The 26,516-nt window shown below is 37.8% G+C and overlaps 3 protein-coding genes across 4 annotated transcripts in view; all 3 read right to left on the minus strand.

Moving 5' to 3' along the window:
* Positions 1 to 1,744: 1,744 nt before the first annotated feature.
* Positions 1,745 to 10,258, minus strand: LOC121730145. The gene is made up of 4 exons (XM_042119037.1): positions 10,107 to 10,258; positions 9,445 to 9,631; positions 6,539 to 6,733; positions 1,745 to 2,046 (listed from the first exon to the last, which is right to left on the minus strand). The coding sequence occupies exons 1-4, from the start codon at positions 10,256 to 10,258 to the stop codon at positions 1,807 to 1,809; spliced, it is 774 nt and encodes a 257-aa protein (XP_041974971.1). The 3' UTR covers positions 1,745 to 1,806.
* A 1,830-nt stretch (positions 10,259 to 12,088) lies between these two features.
* On the minus strand, positions 12,089 to 14,303 carry LOC121730696. The gene is made up of 2 exons (XM_042119835.1): positions 13,585 to 14,303; positions 12,089 to 13,502 (listed from the first exon to the last, which is right to left on the minus strand). Exons 1-2 carry the CDS (start codon positions 14,301 to 14,303, stop codon positions 12,089 to 12,091), a joined length of 2,133 nt encoding a protein of 710 aa, XP_041975769.1.
* A 2,319-nt stretch (positions 14,304 to 16,622) lies between these two features.
* The window catches only part of LOC121730128, a 41,175-nt gene continuing 31,281 nt past the window's right edge, over positions 16,623 to 26,516 (minus strand). For both annotated transcript variants that reach the window (XM_042119004.1, XM_042119005.1), the window contains exons 7-11: positions 22,369 to 22,565; positions 20,953 to 21,116; positions 19,496 to 19,699; positions 18,488 to 18,655; positions 16,623 to 17,547 (exon numbers count right to left, since the gene is read on the minus strand). In XM_042119004.1, coding sequence (XP_041974938.1) covers positions 17,162 to 17,547; positions 18,488 to 18,655; positions 19,496 to 19,699; positions 20,953 to 21,116; positions 22,369 to 22,565 — 1,119 coding nt within the window. In that variant the 3' untranslated portion in view covers positions 16,623 to 17,161. The remainder of the gene's footprint in view (positions 17,548 to 18,487; positions 18,656 to 19,495; positions 19,700 to 20,952; positions 21,117 to 22,368; positions 22,566 to 26,516) is intronic.

Raw genomic sequence — 26,516 nt, forward strand, 5'->3', positions numbered from 1 at the left:
GCGCTTGAAGGCTCTGTATTCAGACTGTTTAATCCTTATGTAGGATGCTTGCAGGATCTGTATTCATACTGTTTGTATACAGTTTTTCTGTTCCTAATAGTCATGTCTCCTGTCAGTGCCCGGCCTCAAAATCAATTAAGCATATCATGGCGACAAGTTTTACGAACATTTTTTTGATGTCAATGTTCAAATGATCGTTCGCCACGCTAATTTAGACGGTCTAGTGTGAACTGTGTGAAGATGATCTACTGTGTATCATTTATGTCGTGTTCATACAGTCCAGAGAAATTTTTCCTCTAAAGTTCTAGGGAAGTAATCCTTATGTAGTTAGTTATAAGACCCTGTTAGAAGTAAAATAACGTTGAACTGTACAAACTGCACACTATACAAATAATTTATCGTTTGTGTTTAGCAGACGTAAGAAATGTATTACAAACGCTGGTTTCATAAATTGCATGTAAAAAATCTCCTTTTAAATAGACTCTTTGTTTTCGATTTACCTACGCATTATATGAGTTTGAATTTTAAGAGGGCGACTATCGCAAAAAATCAAACATCGTCCTTCTCTCTTCACACTCACGCCCGTCGTTATATGCCAGGTGAAAAAGGTCGACGCGGATTCATCGCCAATTTAGTTTTTTGTCAATAACTCGATAAATATACAACATTTTAAAAATCCGCTAGGTCAGATTCTCAATGATAGAATTTTATACAATGTGTCAAAATATTAACTTAGTTTAGTGCACGGTTATGGCAATATATGAAAAATTCGTGAAAATTCGTGCATTTTTGTGATTTTTTCTATCGAGAAAATTTTAAGATATCATGTTTTCGCAAGGGTCGGATCCTCGAAAATATAATGTAGTATCTATGTTTAGAAAATGAAACAACCTTTTTTCAAGTATAAAAATGAATTATAAAATCGACAATTTACGGTTAGTCGCCCCTTAATTACTAAGTTTTAATAAGAATTTAAAGGTGGTTCTACGGTGTCTACGTCAAGGACTGTAATTGTATAACTAGATGACGCCCGCAACTCCGTTACGTCAAAATTAGTTTATCTCGCGAGAACCGTACATTTTCCGGGATAAAATGTATCTATAATGTCCTTTCTCGGGACTTAAAGTAGGTATCTCCATACCAAATTTCTGCAAAATTGGTCTCCGGTTTGGGCATGAAAAAGTAACAGACACAGACAGATATACTTTCGTATTTATAACATTAGTATGGATGATGTTTGATATATAGAAAAAACTTGTAAATTATCAATTTAACTGTTTATTACAGAAAAGAAAATCTTGAGCAATGTTATCAGTCTCACTCTGTTTAACCAGAAAACATGATTCGTACATAAAATAGAATCGAAGTGAAAATATAAATAAAAAAATTATATTATGTTATAGTAGATTCGCTATTATTTAGTATAGGGTAACAAGTAATTACAATAAATTAGATAATCTTAAATCCTAGCTGTCGTTACCCTATAATAAACTTTTACGGTGCAAATATTTGGCACTCATATTGGCACTATACAGCTCTACAAGGATCTCAAAATCAGAATCACCGACCCCACATTGTAAATTACCACTAAAGAGGGTTAAAGGTAACATTTACCCTTACGCCTCCTCACAAGAGTAATTCAGATAAAGTTATCTTGGCTCTGTGGCCAAAATGAAACATTTGCTGGTGTAATTTCAAGTGACAGCTTCTGGTGTCATTCTATTGACAGCTGCTGTCATCTGTTGATGTCACCCAAGTGTCAAAAGATCCTTGTACGCCTGTATAACTATTTCATTTGCCTATAATCTATTCAGACTCCTCGTAATGCTTCGATATCGCGTCCAATATGAACTGAAACGTCGTGGGGTTGATCCAGCTCAGCCCTGAAGGTAGGTCGGAGGAGTCGAGGCTTCTGGCCTTCCTCCCGACGGTCCTCTCGAGAAAGTAGTCATCGTACTCCATACTGTAGTCCGGCAGAATCGGGTTGAACTTCGCGTAGTAGATGGCGGAGAAACACGCGTACAGGAGCAGCGCGGCCGTGAAAAGCTGGAAGGAAAAGCATTAATTTAATATTTAATAAAATAATCGCTGTGACATAACAACAAATATATAGACAGACAGACAGATTAACGGGCAATCCATATAGGCAATAGACACGTTTTTCTCCGTCTACATCAACCTAGAGAGAAAAGCGCACATAATGCTTATAAAAAAAGTTTTAGATAAGTATTAAAATCTTTTTCCATTGTAATTCATTGTATTTTGTACATGAATCTTATCTGAATTGTGAATAATTTATATTTGTATAGTTGATACAGACTTTAAAAATAATCTATGAAACACTATTAGGGTTGGTAGAGTTATATTAATTGTTGACACCTTCTAGGGATAACACCAATTCTACTTCACATAACGCGATTTAAAATAATGAAATCCTAAGACTTCATACTTAAGCCCTAACGATTCTCGTTTGCTCCTGGCTATTATAATTATCATTAAACATATCAAAAATAACTAAGACGCATCGATGACTTTTAATTGTGTTACTTTGTAACCTAACTGCCCTAATTATACCGAAATATTTATTTTTGCCAACGAATCAGTAACGCATGTGAATTGTGTACGAGTATGCGGATACAATTACACGATGTGTATCTTAAGTGTAATTAGCAGGGTATTAAGCTTATGTAATTTTTGTACTGACGTGTAGATATGTCGGAGATGCAGAGAATTACCGAATATAATAAAGAGTTATCCTGAGAGTAAGGACTTCAGTATAGCGTAGACTGTAGAGTTATAAAAGACTTTTCAAAATTTTTGACGATGTCTTTTCGATTTTACATAATAAGTACATTTTATTTATTATTATTATTTTCCTTTTATAGTTATCAAAGTTTAAAAGCTGTTAAATGGCTTGATTAATTTTCGTTTGACAAGATATCCGTATGTTTAAATTTTAAACGTGGTTGTTGTATGGATAGGATACATTTTTTAATTAAACACTTGCTGACCCTTGCCTACATTGTTACAAAGGATGATGGATCGCTTGAACCATGCGTTATCTTATATTTAATACTATAATTTATTTAAATCGGTAATTGCACGTTTAGTTTTAAAGTATGACGTATCGCGATGATGCACGATTGCGTACACAATTAAAGTAATTTGTATATTATATAAACATAAGGAAAACTGGTTTTATAGTAAGTTCAATATCACGACCTACACGCTTCTGCTGCGCCTGCGACGCGCCTGCCTGCCTGCGTGTAAAAATAACCTCAATGTGGATTAATACTTGTTGGCCACTGGGTGTACCGAACAAAAAAAACACATTATGAGGTTACCCATCTTCACGTTATGTGTATAGCCTATTCTATAAATAACTTTCAAAAAAGGAATTCGCTAGCTTTAGACTCTTACTAGTACAAGGTAAAGTCTTTATAATTCATTCATATTTTCGCGTCGCATAAGGGATACCTAAATTTTCTTAAGTGATAGAGATTTCACTATCACTTAAGAAAATTTAGGTTAATTCTTACGATAAATCGTAAGAATGAACCTAAATTGGAAATTCCGTAACTTTACAATTTTTTACTAATGCTCTCCAAATTTGTAACACATATTAATTAACAGTAGATTATAGATATAAGTTATAACATGCAGAAGTTAGGCACATTGTTCCAAGTATATAGCTGCAGGTGCCAACTGCCTAGTTAATTTCGACGTGTTGTACTTACGATAAATTTTAAATGCATAAGTTTTGCATGTGTTAAGTTTAATATCAACTCATCCATAAGGGCGTAAGGGCGGACAGTGATTAACAATTTATAAGGAGGAAGTAAAAATATGATCAGCGGGACACGCGTTTGGTTATGCATCATCCATAACTCGCTGTCGTCATACAACGGCATCTGTCGCACTCCGGAAATATTTTTTTTAATCACGAAATCAATTTCCCTAAGACAGACCGAGAGGTATAAAATAATTGGATATAAACAAGTAAGATAGTAAGATATTGGTTTTGTATAAGATGGATGTTTTATATTTTTCACGTGCAGTCGGTTTTGTTGATAGGCTATATTTAAGTAATAAAGTTAAGTTTAAGTATAAAGTATAAGTCTATAAAATTAACAAACGAAGTATGATCGGATATAATTTTAGAACGATAAAAGCATTTTTTTAGCGCAACAAAAAAAATCAAATGTCGATAGTCCGATACAAATTGGGGTTCCATAAGGCATCAAGGTTCGAGCCGTCGCCAGATGATGAATCTGTTCGTGAGTTATGGCGATCGGTCATTGAACTTGCGCGAAACGCTTCCCAGGCTTTTTTTTCAAATTGTTGACTTACAAGCTTTTACATATTAATAATCACTACGTAATAGTAAGGGGCATTGTTAAAAAAAAATCACATGTAGTTTTTATATTTTTTTTCGTTAAAATAGGGTATTTTAAGAATAAAGGCTGTATAAGGAACCACTCATGTATTTAACACCTACTACGGTATGTCAATGACATTTTGAATTTCTGAAACGATCTTCGCTTGTTTCGAAGATGCTAATGATCGGTGTATGAGTCGGATAAGAGAGATTATATTAATAAAAACAAAAGGAGATACAGATCTTCTCACGATTATTTTAATGGCAATTAGGAAGATGAAGTAATTAATATACTAGTACAATGTGCATGCAAAAAATAAGGAACTGTTTCAAAGAAGAAGCACTTAAAATGTGGCCTTGAGATCGTATCGCATTCCTCATGTCTTCAGTTATAGTCACAACATGAGTTGCATATGGGGATATTAATTATTATATAATTTACCTTCAACTAGGCTTTACTATGATCGAAATCACGAGACGTGTCAAAAATTTCATAAAAATATTAACGAAGTTATTACTTTAACTCTGTGCTTTACAATAGTTACATTTATGCTTAAATAACGAGGCACTGAATTTTAAATATCAATTTTTGACTTTAATATATTTAAATATGAAAGCTTTTTGTCTCGGACTTTTTTCTTATTTTAACCCATCAATTTTCAAGCGGCACCCGGTTGTCGAAACAATTGAAAATGCCAGTGTACAATAAAATTAGAGTAGTGTAAACTGTTGATGTAATTCCTAACTTCCAGTTAATATTACGTTTTCCATTAAGATATCCTCTTTCAAAATATAAGTATTTTGAAAGAGGATAACTTAAGTGCGCCGTCATCACCACATCACATAAATTAAAGTTATTTTATAGGAAACCACTTCCGGAAGTTACAAAAAACAATACAACACGATTGTTATTATGTTCGGATATTTTGCTGCCATTTTGTGTCATTAATTCCGGTGTTAATTATTAATATTTCCCACGTATTAGTCACAATTTACGAGTTTTCTATAAGTGGTCGTGACCGTGACACAGAAGTATGTCAATGTTATGATTTATGGTCATATTTAAAGACAACGGAACTCGTTTTTGTATTAATTTATTGTGATTTGTCGCTACGATGCGCTACAACGCGTTTGAGGTCACAACAATTTTGTTTCTCGCATTTATCATTCGAACCTCCACTAAGAGTCTCTCAAACTTCTGCCTCCATTGTTGCCTCCACCTCCAGGTGACAAATCAGATGACAGTCATGATCCCCTTGACTAAACAATTAAATCCTTAGTCAATTAATTCCCTACAGTTATTTATATGCCACGGATTTTCTTAAATTTTTGACTCTATGTTTAGTGTTTTCCAGGCTTACAGCTGCAAACCCATTTGCTTGCCGACTCTTCTGTTGGTTTTTATTATTACAAAAAGCGTCAACAATTAAACAATACTATATACATTGTAAAATAAATATATTTATTCAATATTAATGTGAGAGAATGTTGCTTATTTCTCGTCGCAAATTGTGTTTATTATAATTTTCAAGTCATCAATCATCACGTAAAGCGTACGACAAACGCCTGACCGACAAAAGGCAGGCCCCAAGGGGTTCATATACCCCACTTTGAGAAACCTTGATCTAACAAATGGCTATAGAGTATAGATAGTTGTGATGAGAGACCGCTTCAGGCTAAATGTGTTGATGTATTTCCGAATAATCACAACACGAGTTTATCGAGTACAAAATATGCATATATTTAATTTTGTTTGTCGTTTTTAGTATTGTCATTTTGCCATAGGGTGATTGGTATTTGTAGATTCTCATAATTTAAAGCTTCTATTACATTATTATTCCCTCTTATCATAATATAATTCCCTTTTAAAATGTTATAGCAACAACTGTAACGAACAATGGTAACGAAGATCTATCTTTTGGACAAGGCGCCTTAAATGTTATAGACATCACATAAAAAGGTAAGTTGTGGTTTCGCTTTAATGTGTACCTCGATTCTACTATTTTAATGCAACAATGCAGCTTCGTTCCTTTTCCTTAAAACATGCAGAACTTTACAAATTCATAATAGTCTACTGTATGAAAAGGTTACTATGATATTTCGTAACTACCTATATTCCTTCCAAACAAGCATAATAAATTCGAATAAATTGTCACTCACCTGGAAGACGCTCCAGAACTTGAAGGAGCCCTCGTTGATGATCCAGTCGTAGTAGCCTGCCCAGGGGTCGGTGTAGCGGCCCTGCTTCATGGGCTTGGCCGTGGTCGTGGTCTCGTGGTCATGGTCGTGGTGCTCGTCGTAGTAGTCCTCGAACCCACGGCCGCTCACGCCGGGAGTAGGCCTGGTACGACGCACCTGCAAGTGAAGGTGATGAATGTGATATATACTTGGAAGTTACTAACGTACCCACCTACTTTTTGTGTCTATTTGAAGCGGAAGAAAGAGAACTAAATCTGACGTAACTTGCAAATGTCCGCTTAACCGTTATTGGTTGTCATCACTAGTATTAGTTCCAAGTACTCTCACTACTGCTATCAGCGCCAATATGGCGACTTTCAAACGTCTTTTTTACGTCAGATTTAGTTCTCTTCCCCCGCATTGGGGGCGCTGATTCCGCTTCAAATAAGCACAAAAAATAGCTGTCATTTCAAAGGGTATCATAAGTCCAGCGTACTTGTATAATGGAGGTCAGTGGATAGTGATGACGGTTACACGACAACTAAATAGTTAATAATAGGAATGTCAAATATCCATGTCAAATGTCAAATAGTTTATCCAAACCGTGCTGGTGCTAAATGCAATTAGCGCAGCCCGGTCACCCAGTTCAGACGACGCCGTTATTGGTTCTATTTCATGAACATATACCATGTGGCTTATAGATTTCTGTGGCGTACGGATAAGTAGAGGGCTTTATTAACTGTTGCTTACGGCTAATTTTTGAGCAGCTTCTTTCAGCAGTTTATTACGAGTTTAAACTCGTTCTTATATTACTGAAAATGTGTTTACAGAAAGGATAATATGCAGAATAGGCTTAATAAACCCATCTGCTGACACACTTTAGTGTTGCTTGCAGTCCAATTTTGAACCGCTTTTTTTCAAAATTGTTCAATGCATAGCGTGGCGTTTTAAATTCAATTAATTTCTAAATAATACAAAAATGTTTAAATAAACGACTAAATAACTCAAAGTTGTACCAGGTAAGAGCAGTCTAAGGCCGGTATAAATAGTCAGTACTCAAGATGCATCTCGGTCTCAAGACGCGGTTCGGCTCTGTGATTGGTTCAAATTTTGACAGCCAACCAATCACAGAGTCTGAACAGTGTCTTGAGACCGAGATGCATCTTGAGTACTGACTATTTATACCGGCCCTAATGCAATTGTTATTTTCCCAGTAGATACTTATAACAATTAGATGATTCAGAAGTTTTAATGTTATATTGTGATCCAAAATAATAGCCTTTGTCTTGATCATAAAATTATTCTAATCTAGTGATCTAAATACAATAACGTTACCCTCAGGGCAACAAAGCTATTTAATGATATTGTTAGCTTTAGGGCAATAGATGTAATTCTTATTTTAACGATAACTATCTACTACAGTACTTTATGGGTGGATTAATTTACAACCAAACCTTCTCAGATAAATATAACAGTAGTTCAGTAATTATAATCAATACTAATAATAATAACTCCCACACGGTTTCGGTGACGGTGGCCGGTTTCATTGAAATCAGGCGTAATTACGCAGGAGTAATTTTATAGTGCCCAAGTGTGTGCGGAATACACAAGAGCACTCTCTATTCCTTACACTCTCATATATATGAGATCGTGAGGCGGAAGGCTGACACGACTGGCGCGAGATTAGGCGCAGAACCGACTTTTTACATGGCCATCCGACGCATGGATCACCTCACTTGTCAGACAATCAGGTGATCAGCCTGCATTGTCCTAACCAGACTTAGAAATAACATGTTTCCAACACGGGAATCGAACTCATGACCTCCAAGTCGAGAGCTATGCTCTGAACCACTGGACCACGGAGGCGTTAATCGATACATCGATACTTCGATCATCGATATAATTCGATCGATATAATTAATCGATACAAATATAGTAATGTCAAATTGTCTGATACAGGAGCGTAGCACCTACCATATCTGCCACATCAATTATTCGGGGCCCCCGGCCCTTGGGAGCCTCCAAGGTGGGTAATTTATGCTTTTTAATAATAATATAACTCTTTATTGCACACCAAAATACAGTACATAATACGAAAGATACAATAATACATATTACTAATTGATGTACAAAAGGCTAACTTAATGCTACTAAGCAATATCTACCAGTCAACCTTTATGCTTTCTGAGGGCCCTAAAATAAAATTTAATACGGGGGCCCCCCGAGGCACGCTACTCTTCTGGCCTGGTACCTCGTCACTTGTAAGTCGTCCTAGAAATTTTTAGAAATGAATATACTAGGGGCCTGTTTCACCACTTTCTGATAAAGTGCCCAATACGCTATTCACAACTTTTTTGACAGATTCTCCATACTTGATCTGTCAAGTTAATTGGTGGATGCCTTATCAGGAATGGGTGAAACAGGCCCTAAGAGTTCCAGAAAAAGATACATGATAGTTTTAACGCAGAAGGATTTACGATTTCCAGGCAAATAAACGAACTTCGATGTAATACTACAGTGTTTTTCAACCTTTTTTATGACGCGACTCCCTTTGCATAAAAAATATTTCGCGACCCCTCACCACCGTTTGCTTCTTTATCAAATTTGTATGTTTATGAATATACTATATTATCATTTTGTTAAAATTCTTCTACGTAATATATCAATCATTTTAACCTTTATTATTTTACTGAAATAGTTCTCTCGACCTTTGGCGACCCCACACAGAACCGTTTTGTTAAAATTCTTCTACTTAATGATATTTTTTTTAATCCTTAATAATTTTTATTGAAATAGTTATCTCAGCCTTTGACGACAGAAGCTTTTGGTTTCTGAACCCACAGATTGCTGCTGCAATAGCGAATCCAGCAATGGAAACATTTATTTACCTTCAACGCAGTAGAGTTGTTGACAGGCTGTAGGACAGTATTGGCCCGACTCTTGTTGATGTTCCTGACCACGTCCAACGCCGTTCTTAGCGCCGTCAGTATGAGCTCTGATATTGGCATCCCGGAACTTTGTGGTGGGGGCCCGTCGTCGGTGGTCAAAGATATGTCTTCTCTGTTCTTTTCACCACTAAAAAGAGGGTTGACTAGTTTAAAGCCATGATTTTTAGGCTTTACGGTAGGAACTATAATTGATGAATCATATTTTGCTTTTAATATTAGAAAATATATAATCTTGCAAAGTTATATTTTAGTTCTAAAGATAAATAGAACTAATTCGTGCCGTATTTGAGTAAATAGTACATAACTTTAGTTTTTACTCAGGTACTTTACGAATGCGATCTCTACAGATTATGTGCAGTATATACTATACAATTATGTTAAATTAAGAATACAAACGTGACACTTGTAAGTTCTAAGTAAGTAATTAAATAAAAGAACAGCCTAATTAGAAAACTAAAATGTATGTGAATATTCTCTACAGACTATTAAAATTGCTCAAAACTTTACATTTAGCCTCAAAAACATGATTTTTTTCAAGATTTACAACAGTGAAATAAGTATATATATTCAAAATATCTGCATATAAAGTCCACTATACTTACTGTATCGGTATATATTTGTGTCTGTGCGGCGTGTGTGGCGTGGCCGCGTCGTACGTCGCCGCTGCGGTCGCGCCGGACGCCCACAGCGCCAGCGCCACCGCCGTCGCCACCACCAGCCCATGACAGGACATTACTAGCACACACTTCTTCATGGGATCCTAGACTATATTCCCCGATAACACTAGTGACACCCAGAATGAGCAGTAGTTAATGTTGTCTGTTAAACTAGATCTCGAGACCAAGCACGGTCTGTTAGACTATTCCCAAAAATTATGTCTCCTAGACCAATCCCAAATACATTGTCTCCTAGACTATTCCGAAAATAGTTCTCCTAGACTATTTCTAAAAACAGCGTCTCTTAGACTACAGTATAAAAACTTGCGCACTGGGTACCAGCGGCTAACAAACTGACAGAATACAAATGTCACCTCCTCACCTAACCTCAAAATGAGAGCGACTCGTATAGATTCTGCAAACATGCTCTGAAGTGTCAATTAGATTTACAGGAATCTGTCTACGCTCTGATAAAAGAGAAACTTTATATAGCTCCTAGGTCTAGAAAATTTCTATTGTACGTACGGTAAAAATGTGATTTCGATTGATTTCTACGAATTTAAAGATTGTTTGGTGATAGGTTAAATTTTTAAGAACGTATATTACATTGCCATTACTAGTTTACTGAACAATTTTAATACGAAAATTATTATATTTCTTCATAAACTATCATATCAGATGTGACTAATCCATGTACTTTAATACTTAAAGAAACTTTTAGGACCAATTTTTAAACGCTTGGTAAACTGGTGAATTAACAGCTATAAGTGAAAAAAAAAGTTTAATCCTAGCTAAGGCCTAAGACTGAAAGCCGGTATATTACGTAATTTCAGCGACAGTCACAAAAAAAGCGTGCTGAAGTAATAGTTTCAGAGTCTATAATTTTGTCTACTCTAATTTCTACAACGTTTATAATTTTGTACATAGCTTTCCCTTTTTATGATACCAATTATTATTAATGAGTTTAATTTTAATTATTTAATATGACACCATATTCTATGATTATAATAAAATAATAGTCATTTATTATATATTAGATTAGTAATAATTTAAATAATTGTTGTTTCATACATTTACAGATGTTAAATGAAAGCGTAGCAATCAGCTACGACACCGTAGCGCCTTCTACGAAAAATGAAGAGATATTTGCTATTTGCCACAAAAATTATTGCAATTTTGAAAATTATGATTATTATGAAAGTTGCCTTTGCATTTTGTTTTTGAACTTGTTGCAGTAATTTACGTAAGAAGCATTAAGTTGCTTTTTCAGCAAATTTTCAGCGTATAATATTTAGTGTGGTCTAATATAAAGTAACTTGTTAGAGTATTGCGTAGACAATAAGGCCAGAGTTTTTTTATGGATTAAGGATACTTTTATGTAATATAGCAGTTTAACTATAGCTAATAATTATTAAGAACGAAAAACGACGATGTGTTAAATAAATATCAAATTTGAGTCTCTTGGTGTAAGCGGAATGAACTTAATTTGTTATTTAAGAAATGTTAAAATAAAGTAGCATTAAAACGGATTAGCGCATAAAATGCTACTTTAATAATAACGTTACTAATAATAATACATAGCGACCAGTATCGCAATAATTGTGAGTAAGCTGTGTGTGTTTTTATAGCTCAGGTAGGGATACATAGAGTTTGAGCCCAATAGTATCCATCCAGTTTGTCTTTACAGTGAATAAATTATATAACTCAGTTTATAAAAAACAGAGGCTCACTTAACACATTGTCTGATATGTGGTGTATGGAAAAGACATAAATAAAAATATAATTCTGTCACTTTTATTTCTTTATTTAAACGTAAGGTATACGTTGTGATAATGAACAGATATTTAAAAAATATTCAATTAAATATGTCCAGTTCACAACATATTAAAAATATACAATACTACCTAAATATCCATTTTGGAAACCTATTATTTCGTTTTGCTGGTGTTTGTCATATATTTTTCCGCTGCTGAGGCAATCGCGTGGGTAACTCTCCCTGTAAGTTCATGTAAATTGTCTTTGTCTGATAAATAGTCCACCGATCTCTTCGAGAAGAACGAGGCTGTTTGGTCGTTTGGTCTCCAGCTGTTGGGGTAAACGATCTTGTGACGTAATACGGCTTTAATGATCAGAGCTCCGACGTAGACAATAAAGTAGACGCTGAAGTACAGAGGCAGGTAGTAGAGTTTCTTTCCCAAATAGTAGTAGCTGTACCTGTTGACACGAGGCATCTCCGTGGTCGTAGTGGTCGTGTGGTGATAATGGTGGTCGTGATCGTGGTCGTCGAAGTCGTGATGGAACTTGAAGTCTCCTGGGAAATCGCTCGGAAAGCCGTGGTCATCCATCGGTGGACCATACATGTCAGGTTTCATTTCGGATGGCGCCGGCGGCGGCATCATCCCCATGTCGTTCGCTTTCATGTCATCACCGCCCTTGACATCTCCGTGTGGCTTATTGAAGATCAACTCGGGATAATCTGAATCGTGACTTGGGGCATCATGGCCGTAACTTGGTTTGTGATCGAAGAACTGCGGTACATCCGGTTTGCTATAGCTGTAACCGGGGAAATCGTCTGGCTTATCGTCGCTCGGTGGAGATGCTTCCGGTTTCTTGTAGTGGTATCCTCCAAAATCTGGCTTATCAGCCACGGGTGGAGCCAGATCTGTCATGCTCGGCTTGTTATAGGAGTATCCATCGTATTTTACTGGGGGTGGAGCGGTAGGGAGAAATTGTGGAGCTGGTGCTGAAGGTGGTTTATACCTGTACCCGAGATCCATAACGGCATCATCGTTTCCGCTATCGTCGTCCGAGTCGTCGGGTCCGGCGTCCACAGGAATTTCCATGGAGGGAGCAATTAGTGGATTCATTGACGGAGGCTTTGCTTTCGGTGCTGGGGCAGGAGCTGAAGGGAAGTTGAGAGAAGGTGGGTACGGAGGAAAAGATTCGTAAGTCGCAGGCGAAGGAAAGTCGTTTCCTGTTATCTTCGGAGGTGGCGGAGGTGGGGGCACTAAATTAGCCGTAGCTCGGACGGGTGGACTGACTGGGCTACTTTGCTTGGAGAAGCTGCTGCCATATTCTTGTTTGGGCAAATATGGCTGAGCTGGATTGTATCTGTCTATTTGCTGACTTACGGAAATGTCTTGAGCTTCGCCACGAACCGGTTCTTTCAATTCGTAGAAGTTGTCTAAACTGAACATATTTGTTTTTTTACTATTCAGCAGAGGTTTCTTCGAATTTTTCATTTGGAATGGTTTTAAATTAACATAAGGAAACCGTATGTTGGATCCCGTATGGATGGCTCTAGATTCATTTTCTGCTGCACTTCCTGGGTTTGTGCCAAACCTAGAAAAATAAAATAAGGCATATAATTTCTAACATAGTAAAGTATGAAATTCCAAATTTAGTTGATTTTAATTATACATACCCAGGTAAAGCGAAGTTTTCATCTATTTTAACATCATCATCTTCATTGTTGTCTGCTCCAGAATAATTCTCGCTGGATTGTTCTGTTTGTTTGTCTTCAGTTTGTTCTTCATCGTTACTATTTATAGGTACTTCATCCCAGTCTCCCGGCTGTTGGTTAAATTTCTCGTTATCAATAATGTGCCAAATGTTTTCAATGTTTATTGGAGAAGTTGTAGTTGTAGTGGTAGTTGTAGAAGGCTGGTAAACTGGAACTTGACTTTTGACAGCTGAATTCATTTCCGGAACATTAAATTTTTGACTATTATCACCATCAGTCTTAACTGGCAAACCATAGTTAACAATCCGAGTCACTTTGGTCGTTTCATCATCTGGCACATATATCGGTCGCGGCGTCGTGGTCTTCTGATGAATCTTCTCCTTTTCTAGTAGATTTCTTATCGATTTTTGCAGCTTCCCGTCAGATTCGAACTCCGCAAAGATAAGATCCGGCGTTTTTATCGGAGCAGCTGTAGTGGTGGTACTGGTGGATTCGGACGCGGTATCCATTCTTCTCATCCAGTTCTGATAGTAGAAGGGCGCCGATTTGCCCTCGTCGATTTGCAAGGGTCGGGATGAGGGCGTCACCACGTAAACTTGAGGTCCCGGAAGTCGCAACGTGACTACATCTTTACTTTTAAAACACACGACGAACGCGAAAATTAATATTATTTTATACATTTTGACTAGCTAATACATCTACCGCGAGTGCCCTATCCGATGGTCGGTGTGACAATGCTGAATATAACAGAGCCTCCGCCTATGCCTGAGCTCGGAATTGACAAGTCGGTAGGAAAATTGTGATAATTTTTAGCGGTACTCAAGTATGTGGAGCGTCCGAGGCACGATCGGGTCGACCCGAGCCTTAGGTACAATTTACACTGTTAGCGGGATAATCAATGTCACGGACCACTGATAACCGTAGAAAGTGTCACATATTTGTAGAGAATATTTTCGATCATTCAGAACGTATTAGGATACGCCAACTGTTTAAGTAAACGCAATAGGTACGGAAATTATCGGATCAATTTCTTTTTGTCTGACGACCTCCTTTAAAATCTTACTAAAGTTGTACATTTTGAGATTCCTACTTTGCAAAGCATCTGTCAGGCTTTTTTGGAACATAAATTATAAGTGATACAACTACCACTATATGTACTGGTAACTTCTAAGGGTGGGTTGCACCCACTAACTTACTAACAACTTTAACCGTAACAAAATGTCTTTTACAACTTTAACCGTAACAAAATTCTAGTAAAACCTCACAGAAAACCGGCGTGAAACAGCGCAAGCGCTGTGTTTCGCCGAGTGAGTGAGTTTACCGGAGGCCCAATCCCCTATCCTATTCCCTTCCCTCCCCTGCCCTCCCCTATTACACTATTTCCTCTTAAAAGGCCGGCAACGCACTTGCAGCTCTTCTGATGCTGCGAGTGTCCATGGGCGACGGAAGTTGCTTTCCATCAACTGTTTTGCTCGTTTGCCCCCTTATTTCATAAAAAAAAGTCCATAATGGATGCTATATTTGACGATAACCTTAACCTTTTACTATAACTACGCCTCTGGTGCAACCCACCCTAAAACGGCAGACATCGAATTAGTATATTTACCTTAAGTGTAGCCTAAAGTCTTACAATTTTCCTATGTACTTATTTAAAGATTTTCTAAACTGAAATTATTTTAATGCAGGTTATAACTCAATAATTATATCCTACACCTTCAATTTACGAGCAGCATTGGGTTGGGGACGGTACTCTAATGCGAAAGAGTCACAATAGATCTTCATGGATCGCAGTGACATCAGGGCTACTTGACCTGCCTTCAAAACAAAAACTATAAGGGTGGGTTGCACCAAATTACTTCAACTATAACTGTAACTTTAACTTTTACTACAATGAAAAATGTCAAATCTTTGGTTAAAGTTAAAAATGGACGCCATCAAGACGCCATATTTAACCATAACCATAGAGCTCGACAAGGCTTTAAATGCACGTGGCGAAAAAAGAAACTAACGCTGTCATCATACAAAAACGCCATTATGACAGTTCTCCTTTACCAGCAGCGCTCCCGCCCACGTTCTTATTGGACCAGCAACGTCTTCTGTCAAATTCTGTGGTCAAAGTTAAGGTTAAAGTTAAATTAGCCTTAACTATAACTTAACTTTAACCACGCCTTTGGTGCAACCCACACTAAAAGTTTCACGATAAGCATTAAGCTCGGTCTTATTCTGTTTCACGAGGCATCAGGATTGAATAATAAAAAATGTGATTTAATTTTAAATATTTATTAAATTATCGCAATACTGCTGTAACTTAATGATGCTCTTCACGTTGGGCCACGATGGATAAATGTGATTGACACCATGATGTTGCTAGTTAACAGCGTTCAGCGTTGCCAGTCGTCCCGATTATGGTGGGACGTCCCGATTTTTTAATAAAAATTAAATGTACCGCGCGGGATTGATTCAGTCTAGCTCAGGGCCCGAACTAAGGGGGGGCGAGCCGGGCATTTGCCCAGAGCGGCAAAATGACTTATTCCTACCTTCCAACCTAGCCATTACCCATCCACCACCCAAGTTTGAAAATTATACCTTCCAATCTACTATAGGTTGGATAGTGGAAATATATTTTAAGTATTTTACAGTATACTTAAATATTCCCCCATTATCCCCCAACAAAACTAGCTTATGACTTGTATGGTTTTCTGTATGTAAAGGGCGGCAAAAATTATCTTTGCCCGGAGCGGACAATTAGCTAGATCAGGCCCTGGTCTAGCTTTTCGGGGATAACTCGAACGTACGTGCAGCGTGATGAGAAAAAAAGGTGCGTAATGAAGATAAAGATTGTGGGAGATAAAGGGGTGAATTGTCAATGGCTAATTTTGCTACCTATAAGTAATCTATTGTCACATAAACGTAATTTTACAATCACAACAGCATTCTTTCACATTCCCGGCAATTTTTCGAATTTTTATCTTTTTAACTTTGGCTTACAAAGTTAAAAAGATAAAAATTCGAAAAATTTTGATTTTATACATTTTTTTTACTATGTCCCGCGTTTGGCCGACTTTTATATTTTCACTCAAAAAGTTCCAAGTCCCGACTTGGAACAAAAAAAATCTGGCAACGCTGTTCTTATACCCACGGAGCTAATACAATCATACAGTAATCAATCATCGATCATAGGCAATCATAAACGAATATGCTCCTCTACACGATCGTAATTGCTTGTATTGGTCCATCATGAACCAACGTAAAGAGGCCCCAAAATATAATATTCAAAGTAGTGTATACATAAATAAAAATATTGGCTGTTGTTTAAAAATATCACATGTCATTAGACCCTTAATTCCTGTCAAAAGTACAGATCATTAAAGTTTCAATAGCTTCTTTGTACCTTCGAAGAAATTGATTCAAAGGAATGACCTGCATAATTTGGTCAGGTTTTATCAATTCAATGTTCTGTCGTCCGGGGTTCACATAACGCGACCAAATTATGATCAGACACGCCAATGAATCAACTTTTCTTACACACTGTACATTGTCATACGGCTTTCTCTTCATCTTTCTTCTTCCGATTCGACTCTTCGTCGTTGAAGGCGGGATTATCCACGCCAGAATCACTGCCGCCATCTACATTCTCCGGAGCATCATTCTTAGAGACATCGTAACTTTTAGGTTCTATCTTGCTGGCGACATCTAGCGGCGAGATTTCGAGTTTGGTGGTTTTGTTCGTGGCCTCCACGTCCGTGTGTTTCTTTTTGCAGATGTCGTTGTCATCGTTCATTTTTCTGTCCCCGATGTAGAACTTGTTGAATAGGTAGTAGATGCAGCCAGTGATGAGGGTGGCACCGGCGAACAGCTGGTACGTGGGCCGAGTACCGATGAACTTCATGAGGTATCCGCCGATCAGACTGCCTGATCCTTTGCCTGTAATAACAAAATAAGATAAGCACGTATACTTATTTAAAACTTAAAGATTTGCCTGCAACAAAAAAGTTGAGCCCTTTATATGTCCAACTTTAAGATAAGGATAAATAATGTAAAGGTGGTTCATTAGAACTAGTTAAATGGGTTGTTAAGCTAGCTCATTAGTTAAAGAGGTCCATAGCTAATGACCACTTATATACAGCCATATACGTAGCCATTACCGCAGTATACATTTTACTCTCTTTACAATCCACATAGAATGTAAACAATTGATTACACTTGAAAATATCATAATTATATTGTAGGTTACTTTTTATTTAACCTACAATCTACGTGCCTGTAATTTATAATGTTTAACTAGAGACAAAATCAAAAGTACTAAACAATTCTTTATAGTTTTACTTTAAACACTTAAAATTTAAAAGTATAATATTTAGCCAAAATATTGCTCCGATGCGTCTAGTTGCCGCAGCGATAACGCTCCGACGTATTACAATATTTAGATAGTCATTGCTCCGCGCTGTGCGTCGGGCGCGGTGTTGTGACTTGTGACGGAACGACCAAAAAGGGATGAAATGGAAATACGACACGCTCCTGTCACTATTTTGTATTCATGATACGCGTTGCAGCAACGCAGCTAATTAGCATACAATGCGTGGACGACAGCGACGACGTCACCGACTCCAGCGCCTGGAAGATCAGCCCCCTTAGACAAAGTATCTTTCGTTAAAAACGATGATGCAATTCGTTATCAAAATGTATGCGATTTGACATAAGTCATCGCTAAATGACATTTCGCTTGCGAAGACTAATAACAAATCCCATACATTTTGATAACGAATTTCGTCAACGTTTTTAACGAAAGGGACTTTGGCTACGGCCTCAGGCGTAGCCACGGGTTGTAGATGAGCGAGTAGCCTGGAATGTGGTTGGAACTTACCGACGCCGTAGTACAGCCCGCCCAGCAGGCCCTGCACGGAGGTGTCGGTGGTGGTGGAGGAGAGTCGCGCCGCGTACGTCACCGCCGCCGTGAACGACAGCGACGACGTCACCGACTCCAGCGCCTCGAAGATCAGGCACAGCCACGGGTTGTAGATGAGCGAGTAGCCTGGAATGTGGTCGGAACGTTTATATGGATGGAATCAACCGATGATAAAAGTTCTCAACAGGTTTAAAATACAACAATTTCTTTGTGTCTTTAAGCAATTATAATGTTCCGAAGGGTAATATTTATTTAACAAAATATATGACTTTTTATTCTATTACCTCGTTTGAATTCTCAGATTGGCTGACTAAGTTACCGAGAAATTAATAATTATCAAGGTCAATCTGATCAAGGAATGTTCGGCATGCCGAGAATGCTTGTAGTGTGATAATATAAATTATACGCGTAACTCGATGTTAGTTTATAGAAGTTTGAATGTAATTTGTTGATAATAATAATTTATTATTATACTATGAAAGTGTCTAAATACACTAGGCGGAAAAAACGCCGCCGAAGTTCGGCCCGATTACGCCTGCCGGCTGCGATGTCCAACGCATACATTCGGCATGGTGTGTTTAGACACAAATACCGTATCATACCAGAGGTTGGAGAAGATTTAGCGCAAAGCGGACGCGTAACGAAGACGTCGCGGACACGTGGCGGATAGACAACGCATTTTATAGCGTGTTTGCAGCGAGTTTATAAAGCTCTGTAGCTCTACCATGAGTTTAAAGCTTTAGTATTTTTCGATACTCGATACCGACTACCGTAAATTTTTAGTATAGTACAGCGCCTCTAGAGGTTACTTGCGGAACTAAAATCGCCATACTAAATATTTACGTAGTCGGTATCAAGTATCGATAAATACTATAGCTTTAAATTCATGGTAGAGCTACAGAACCGCTTGCCAACCGCTTGTAAGATGAGGCCCGAAAGTAACTACCAATCAATTAACGATCTTACCCAAAAGTCGTATAGCATAGAACACGAAGCCCACAAATATGACATTTGCGTGGCCGACCCTGTTGATGATGGGCCCGGACAGCACCAGCAGCGGCAGGCCGGCCACGCCGCCCACCGTAATCGTGATGCCCATGAGCGACCGCGACGCGCCCAGGTCCTGCAGCAGCCAGAACAGGAAGCTCTCGATATAGCCCCACGCGGTACCTGCAAGAGTAAATCGTGGTTGTGATTCAGTGGCGTAACTATAGGGTGACAGGGCTGGCAAAATGCCACGGGCCCCCGACCCAAAAGGGCCCCTGCCCAAGAAGCGCCCTGAGCTAGATTTCTTCGGCACCCAGAGGGCTGAAAGAATTGGCGCCTGTTTTGTTTGCTTTCAGCGCCTCTCTTTATCCGGCGCCCTGCGTCTACCCCCCCCCCCCCCCCTACACCGCCACTGGTACAATAGACAATATAATACCTATAACACATAACAAGGGCTGAATGATCAAAGATGATGATGGTAATAGTTTAAAGCTTAGGCCAAACCTACGCGAACAGGCGTCTGCGAAGCTTAGCGTCAAGTTGTCAAAATATGTGTGTTTTGTATACAAAAAACACATTTGACAACTTGACGCTCCGCTTCGCAGTCGCCTGTTCGCGTAGGTTTGGCCTAAAGCATTCATTTTATACCAAAACGTACGGTGAGAAATATAGTGCAATAACTAGGTTTTGCTCGCGGTAGGATCATGACCAGCGGTTTATAAAGTACTTTTTATGACATTTCCAATATTGTTTCGCTTAATTTCATGCTTACTGCAGTCGTAAATGTAAGTACAATGGCATGGGCGTACCCAGGTTCTGGGCCAGGGGGGGGGCAAATTATCCAGATTCTGGGCCAGGGGGGGGGGGGCAAATCAGAATTTTTGTAATCTAGGTGTTTATAAAGAATAAAAAATTAATAATTTCTTTTATTATTTTTAATTTTTATAGATGAAAGTACTAAATAATATACTTAGTAGGGACGTCAACATGATCCAGCCCTCCCCCCCCCCCCCCCCCCCCTTCGGTATAATATGACAGGAAATTACATTATTCTAAACGAACTTAGCTGTCCTTTGTATTATTGCCATTATATTGCAATAACTTGTTACGATTTCGTTACTACAGTTTTACAACAGTAAATGATTTAGTTTCATAGATATACCTTAAATCTATAAAAGTTTCAACCACAGATTACTTAATATACCTATAGTTTCTGCGTACCTAATTTTAATAATCATAATCAATATGCACTTAGGGCACAGTTGTAAAACCAACATTGCTACATGTTAATGAGCGACTGTTTATTATAATAATATAAATATACGTCGCAATAATTAAGAAGTGAACTGAAGCAGTAGGCACCTATTTGCTATTTTCATAGGTAAAAATTTTAAGGACCATTAATTGCTGTTTTAAGCGCCACATCGCAAACGTACCCATAACAAAGCACGCAGTGAACAGCGCAACCAGCTCGACATTCTTGAACACGTGTAGGACATCAGTCAGCAGGTTCTGAGCCGGCTGCTTGAACTCCAGGTCGATGCTCAACATCAACACGCCAGAGAGCACCTTCAGTACTGCATACAGGTAAAAGGCCGGCCTGAAATTTAAGTAGAAAAATTGACCACGACAAAAAGTAGCATATTATTTATCATTTTAAATATCCTGCCTTTTCTAGGAATTGTCTAAGTAAAGTTCCGTGGAATCTTCCTCGGGATCCCTCGGACATTTATTTGGAAATAAAACAATTTGAAATAATACTTTATTTCCTTATTCGTAGAATCTGTATTCTGTACTTATACAATTCTGAATGAGGTAAAATAATATGCAGACTTGTCAGGTAGTTAATTTTGAATAAGTATACAGTACTTAATATGTATATGCAATAAAAGGCCTTCTTATCACATGTAGTTAGCAAGAATTCAGCCCGGACAAAGTAGGATTTTACGCTGTGATAAAAACATGACCTATTAGGTAACAGTATTTGATAATACAATTGAAAAGTTTTTATAAAACAGACGTATTTATTCTTTGTAAACCACAAACACTCGACCACAAGTTATGTCATCACAACAAGTGAACTAATAAAGTGCTTATGTGCTTCAATGTATCCGGCACTTCGCAAAAAGTACGAAACTAAAAAGAGAAGTCACGTGTATTCTAAGTACTAGCGATCATCCTAATCACGATTCCTTGAGAGCGTTCTTGGGGTCCATTCTCTACCTTGAATGTCGTTGTGATTGCTGACACAAATGTTAATGAATAAGTCTGAGATCGAAGCAACACTCGAGGTATGAAAATCGGGACCAAGCTCCGTCCGACAAAACGTGAGCCAAAATCTTTTCGTTTTCGCTTCGTTATAGAATCGCCGATGAAAATGTATGGAATTGACATAAGCGTTCGTTAATATGACGTTGACGTCCGACTCGTCTTATGTCAATTCCATACATTTTGATCGGCGATTCTATAACGAAGCGAAAACGAAAAAGTTTTGGCTAAATGGCTGTGATAGTCGATTTGACAGACTGACAGAAAAGCCTTAGGTAACAAGCTCCCTTTTGATCCTTCGGATATGGAGAGGATATGGAACACCGAATATACTTGTGACTGGAATGACATATCTATCTAATTAAGTGGACATTAAGTCCCATATTGTGTTCTTTGTCAAGCTGCGTCAGTATTTTTTTACGAGCTTTGGCCCACCACACTACTATATTTCCTGTGTCGGCAGGATCAACAGCGGTATCCAACCACGAAAACCCTTTGATGTGATCTCAGGGAGCCCGAGGGACATGCTAAAGCTGTCTTGGGACCCGCAACGAAATTAATCATAAGAAAATGTTATACAATACCTGAAGTCCGTATACCCCTTCCCCCTGCTGGCATAGTCTATCATCAGACCGGAGAGCGGGGATGAGATCATGCCGCCCATGCTGCCGTACAGCCGCTGCAGGCCGTAGTCAGCGCGCTGGTCGCGGACGATGGCTATCACGGCGCCCTCGAACATGGCGAACGAGGTGCCGCTGATGATGCCGATGAAGACGCGAACCTGGAGTGGAAAAAAGTTTAGAGTAAAGCAAAGAATACAAATGAAAACAGTAGACGTTTGGTAAGGGGGTGAGGCGGAGAATGCACCGTGGAGCCAGTCTAGGAGATAGTCAGAAAGTTATAAGCTAGCTGTCATTGCCCCAGGTCCCAGTCATTGTTACGAATCCTTTGACATGAATGTCGCGCCGGTTATTTCAGAATAAACATCGCCAGAAACATTTTGATGGTTTGGAATGATTTTGCCATATCTACTCAGATAAAGTCTGCCAAGAGAATTTAATTCTTACAACTCACTAACATGGACGGCATTATCATTCTACGATAAATTTCTTTCTTTTCCAGATTAAAAAAAAAATTACTAACAGTTATTAAATACTAGCTGTCCCGGTGAACTTCGTGTCACTTTAAAACCTTCCCTGGACTTCTACGAATACTTTAAGACTAAAATCAGCCCAATCCGTTCAGCCGTTTTCCAGTTTTAGCGGGACTAACACATTTGAAAATCCATTTTTATATATAAGACTAGCTGTCCCGGTGAACTTCGTGTCACTTTAAAACCTTCCCTGGACTTCTACGAATATTTTAAGACTAAAATCAGCCCAATCCGTTCAGCCGTTTTCGAGTTTTAGCGCGACTAACACATTTGAAAATCCATTTTTATATATAAGATATAAGACAACAACTCTACGTTCGTTTTGCAAACTCTACTAAGACTAGATTGCACGAACTAACTTTAACTATAACTGTAACTTTAACTTTAACTATAACTACAGTGCAAAATGTCAAATCTTTGGTTAAAGTTAAATATGGCGTCCTTACCTCCGCTCATACGTGAATTTCTGCGGTTAAAGTTAAAGCTAAGGGACGCCATATTTAACTATAAAAATAACTTTAACTCTAACCACGCCTCTGGGGCAACCCAACCTTAGCTATTCCCCATAACCTTTAGATATACCTTAAGATACCAATTCATATGGTCTGAGGCATTAGCTAAAGTTATACAATCGTTTTCATCGATAATTTATTTTCAAATGCGCCGCAAGTGTCATCCAGATTATAAGAGGGCAATTTATTACAATGACCCTGGATGTTTCCTACTCGTCAGATAGAAGTTAGAACTGACTTTTTGCACTCCAGTGTAGATGTAAAAGGCCAACTTAGGTACGAGATGCGCCAAGGTTAGGGTCACTAACTACTTGCAGTTGATGAGACGCATTTGCCTATTGACAATGTTACGCACGAGATTAGCATTACATTATAATTTCAAATGTGCATTTAAAATTAACTTACTCTATGTATAATCCATGGCATGTGTCTGTTTGTTCTCTTCATGCTTAAATCGTTGAACCGATTCAGATGAAAAATCGAGGAGAAAAAAGGAAATCTTTTTTTTTTTTTTTTTTTAAATACTTTATTCACTTTATTACAATTGTTTTACAGTATACATTAATACGCCAAACTGAACAAGCAGTTTGTAGGCGTTCCGCTCAAACACAAAAAATTACATGCAATTGTAATTTTTTGTGTTTGTTTGACTCCCGAGAATAATAATACTTATAGTTTTTATTATGACAAATGTATGAACCTGCGTAATGTTACGTATAAATAAATAAAATACTCTTTATTCAAACAAACAAAACAAAACAATTTACACAAGTTACAGAAACAGAAATAGTTTGAATTGGCGGCCTTACTGCTGGAAGCAGTCTCTTGTATTACCATAAAAAATAACTAAAAATATTTAAAATATTATAGGTTTAGGTTTAGGCAGGTAATAACTAGTTTATCATAAACTTTGTTAATTGCAATGCATTGTTTACGTTCGCACAAGTCGTTTGCAGACGGGCAATTGTTTAAGTTTGATTTGTTAAACAAAGATACGGTAAAATTGTTTATTTTTCAGTTGTTAAACATAGGTCGTGTATTGGATAAACCGTGCAATCTCACGTTCCTCACACATTCACTATCTCGACTGCTCCTAGGTAGACTATCGTAACATCAAAAAGACAACTTTACAGGAGGAGCGTTTGAAGTTGCAAATTTGAACCATGACTTCATTTTTTAACCAATTGTTCTAAAATTTGGCATGAGCAACAACAATAGTGTTAGGTATTAACTAATGCAATAAAATACTTCATTATATGCTTGGTTTCGCTACAATTGTTGTTGCGATATTATTCTTTGGAAAATCTATACCGAAAATTATTGCAACTAACACTAACCACAGTTTACGTTGAAATTAATCCTTAGTAAAATATCGTAACGTTTCCTTACCGCACTATACGAGGGACTTTTTCAACTTTTTTTATGGTATGTAAGACTTAACATAATTTACAGGGGAATTGCCAAATTCGAATTTATAGTATGTTTAAGAAAATAAATAATATAAAGTATCGTTTCTGAAAAAAGTCTGAAATACTTTTATAAAAAGTGTTATAAATTTTACAAGTAGGTTGTTGACACGATTTATATTGTTAATATGTAAAAAAGTGCTAAAATATAGCAAGTAATCGACTAAATTGCCTTGCAAAGCATCAAGGCCAACAATTATATTAAATAGTATTTTGTAACATTCATAAAGAATCATCTCTAAATAGTATAAAACAAAGTCGCTTTCCGCTGTCTGTATGTATGTGTGTATGTATGCTTAGATCTTTAAAACTACTCAACGGATTTTGATGCAGTTTTTTTTAATAGATTGAGTGTTTCAATAGGAAGGTTTATATGTATAACATATGCATAATATGGTAGAGAAACACTGATAATTTTAGAGGTTTCTAATGTTATGTCGTAAATAAATTCATTTTTTTGCGTTTATATTGCAAACGCTGGCTAAACCCTACGAGATAGATCAAAATAATGTACTACAGTATTGTACACCTTAATAAGGTAAACAAAAAAGTCCGCGATGGTATATGTCTATTTCTTAGGGATAACTCACAATAGCCATTTTTGTTCTTTACTTTTTACGAAAAATAATGGCTTATTTACGAAGCGATTTTAACAATTTACAACATTAACCCTTATCCAAATAAACATGTTTGGAAGCTAAGACATTAAATGTAGATTATAATTGTCTTTTACACTATACAATTTCGATCAATACTTTAGAAGTTTTCAAACGTATAAACTTACGCGGAATCAAAAAATATGTCGCGCGGCGGCGGCCGAGGGACATAGCGGTTACGGCGGAACCGGCCGGGGGCTCTCATAAGCTTCGGGCTTATGTTATTGTAGTAGATAGTGTATTTCGTCATTGTGTGGTTGTGCAGACGGTAACGCAGAGGAGCAACCACAGCGCTTTCTTTCAGATATTTATTGTTTCTGGTTCTTTGGTTTCTGAATTGTCGATAAAAATATATTTGACTTGGTTAGAAAAACGGACTTTTGTTTTTGCTTTGCGATTGGGTTATTTGTTGCTTTGTGGGTATTACTATACGATCATGCCTGGAAGACGTCGTCGTTCGAACATAGGTCGTAGTACAGTGAATGCCAAAAGAGCACGTTCAGCAAGAGATGAAGAATCGTCAACGGAACGTGAGACTCGCCTCAGCCAGAATAGTGATAGAAATCGGATACAGAGAGAAAGAGAATCGTCTGTAGAGCGTGAGGCTCGCCTCAGTCGGAAAAATGATAGAATTCGGATACAGAGAGAAAGAGAATCGTCTGTAGAGCGTGAGGCTCGCCTCAGTCGGAAAAATGATAGAATTCGGATACAGAGAGAAAGAGAATCGTCTGTAGAGCGTGAGGCTCGCCTCAGCCAGAATAGTGATAGAAATCGAATACAGAGAGAAAGAGAATCGTCTGTTGAGCGTGAGGCTCGCCTCAGCCAGAATAGTGATAGAAATCGAATACAGAGAGAAAGAGAATCATCTGTAGAGCATGAGGCTCGCCTCAGCCAGGATAGGGATAGGTATCGAATACAGAGAGCAAGAAAATCATCCGCACAGAC

The sequence above is a fragment of the Aricia agestis genome, chromosome 9 (genome assembly GCF_905147365.1).
Source record: "Aricia agestis chromosome 9, ilAriAges1.1, whole genome shotgun sequence".
In the NCBI taxonomy this organism is placed as follows: domain Eukaryota; kingdom Metazoa; phylum Arthropoda; class Insecta; order Lepidoptera; family Lycaenidae; genus Aricia; species Aricia agestis.

What these genes read in the sequence shown, in the direction of transcription:
- LOC121730145 (XM_042119037.1), bottom strand. Translation starts at nt 10,258, where the DNA reads ATGAAGAAGTGTGTGCTAGTAATGTCCTGTCATGGGCTGGTGGTGGCG. An exon ending in ACAACTCTACTGCGTTGAAG is followed by an intron (nt 6,734 to 9,444) that starts GTAAATAAATGT and finishes CTTCACTTGCAG; the next exon opens with GTGCGTCGTACCAGGCCTAC. An exon ending in AGTTCTGGAGCGTCTTCCAG is followed by an intron (nt 2,047 to 6,538) that starts GTGAGTGACAAT and finishes TTTTCCTTCCAG; the next exon opens with CTTTTCACGGCCGCGCTGCT.
- LOC121730696 (XM_042119835.1), bottom strand. Translation starts at nt 14,303, where the DNA reads ATGTATAAAATAATATTAATTTTCGCGTTCGTCGTGTGTTTTAAAAGT. An exon ending in GAAAACTTCGCTTTACCTGG is followed by an intron (nt 13,503 to 13,584) that starts GTATGTATAATT and finishes TTATTTTTCTAG; the next exon opens with GTTTGGCACAAACCCAGGAA.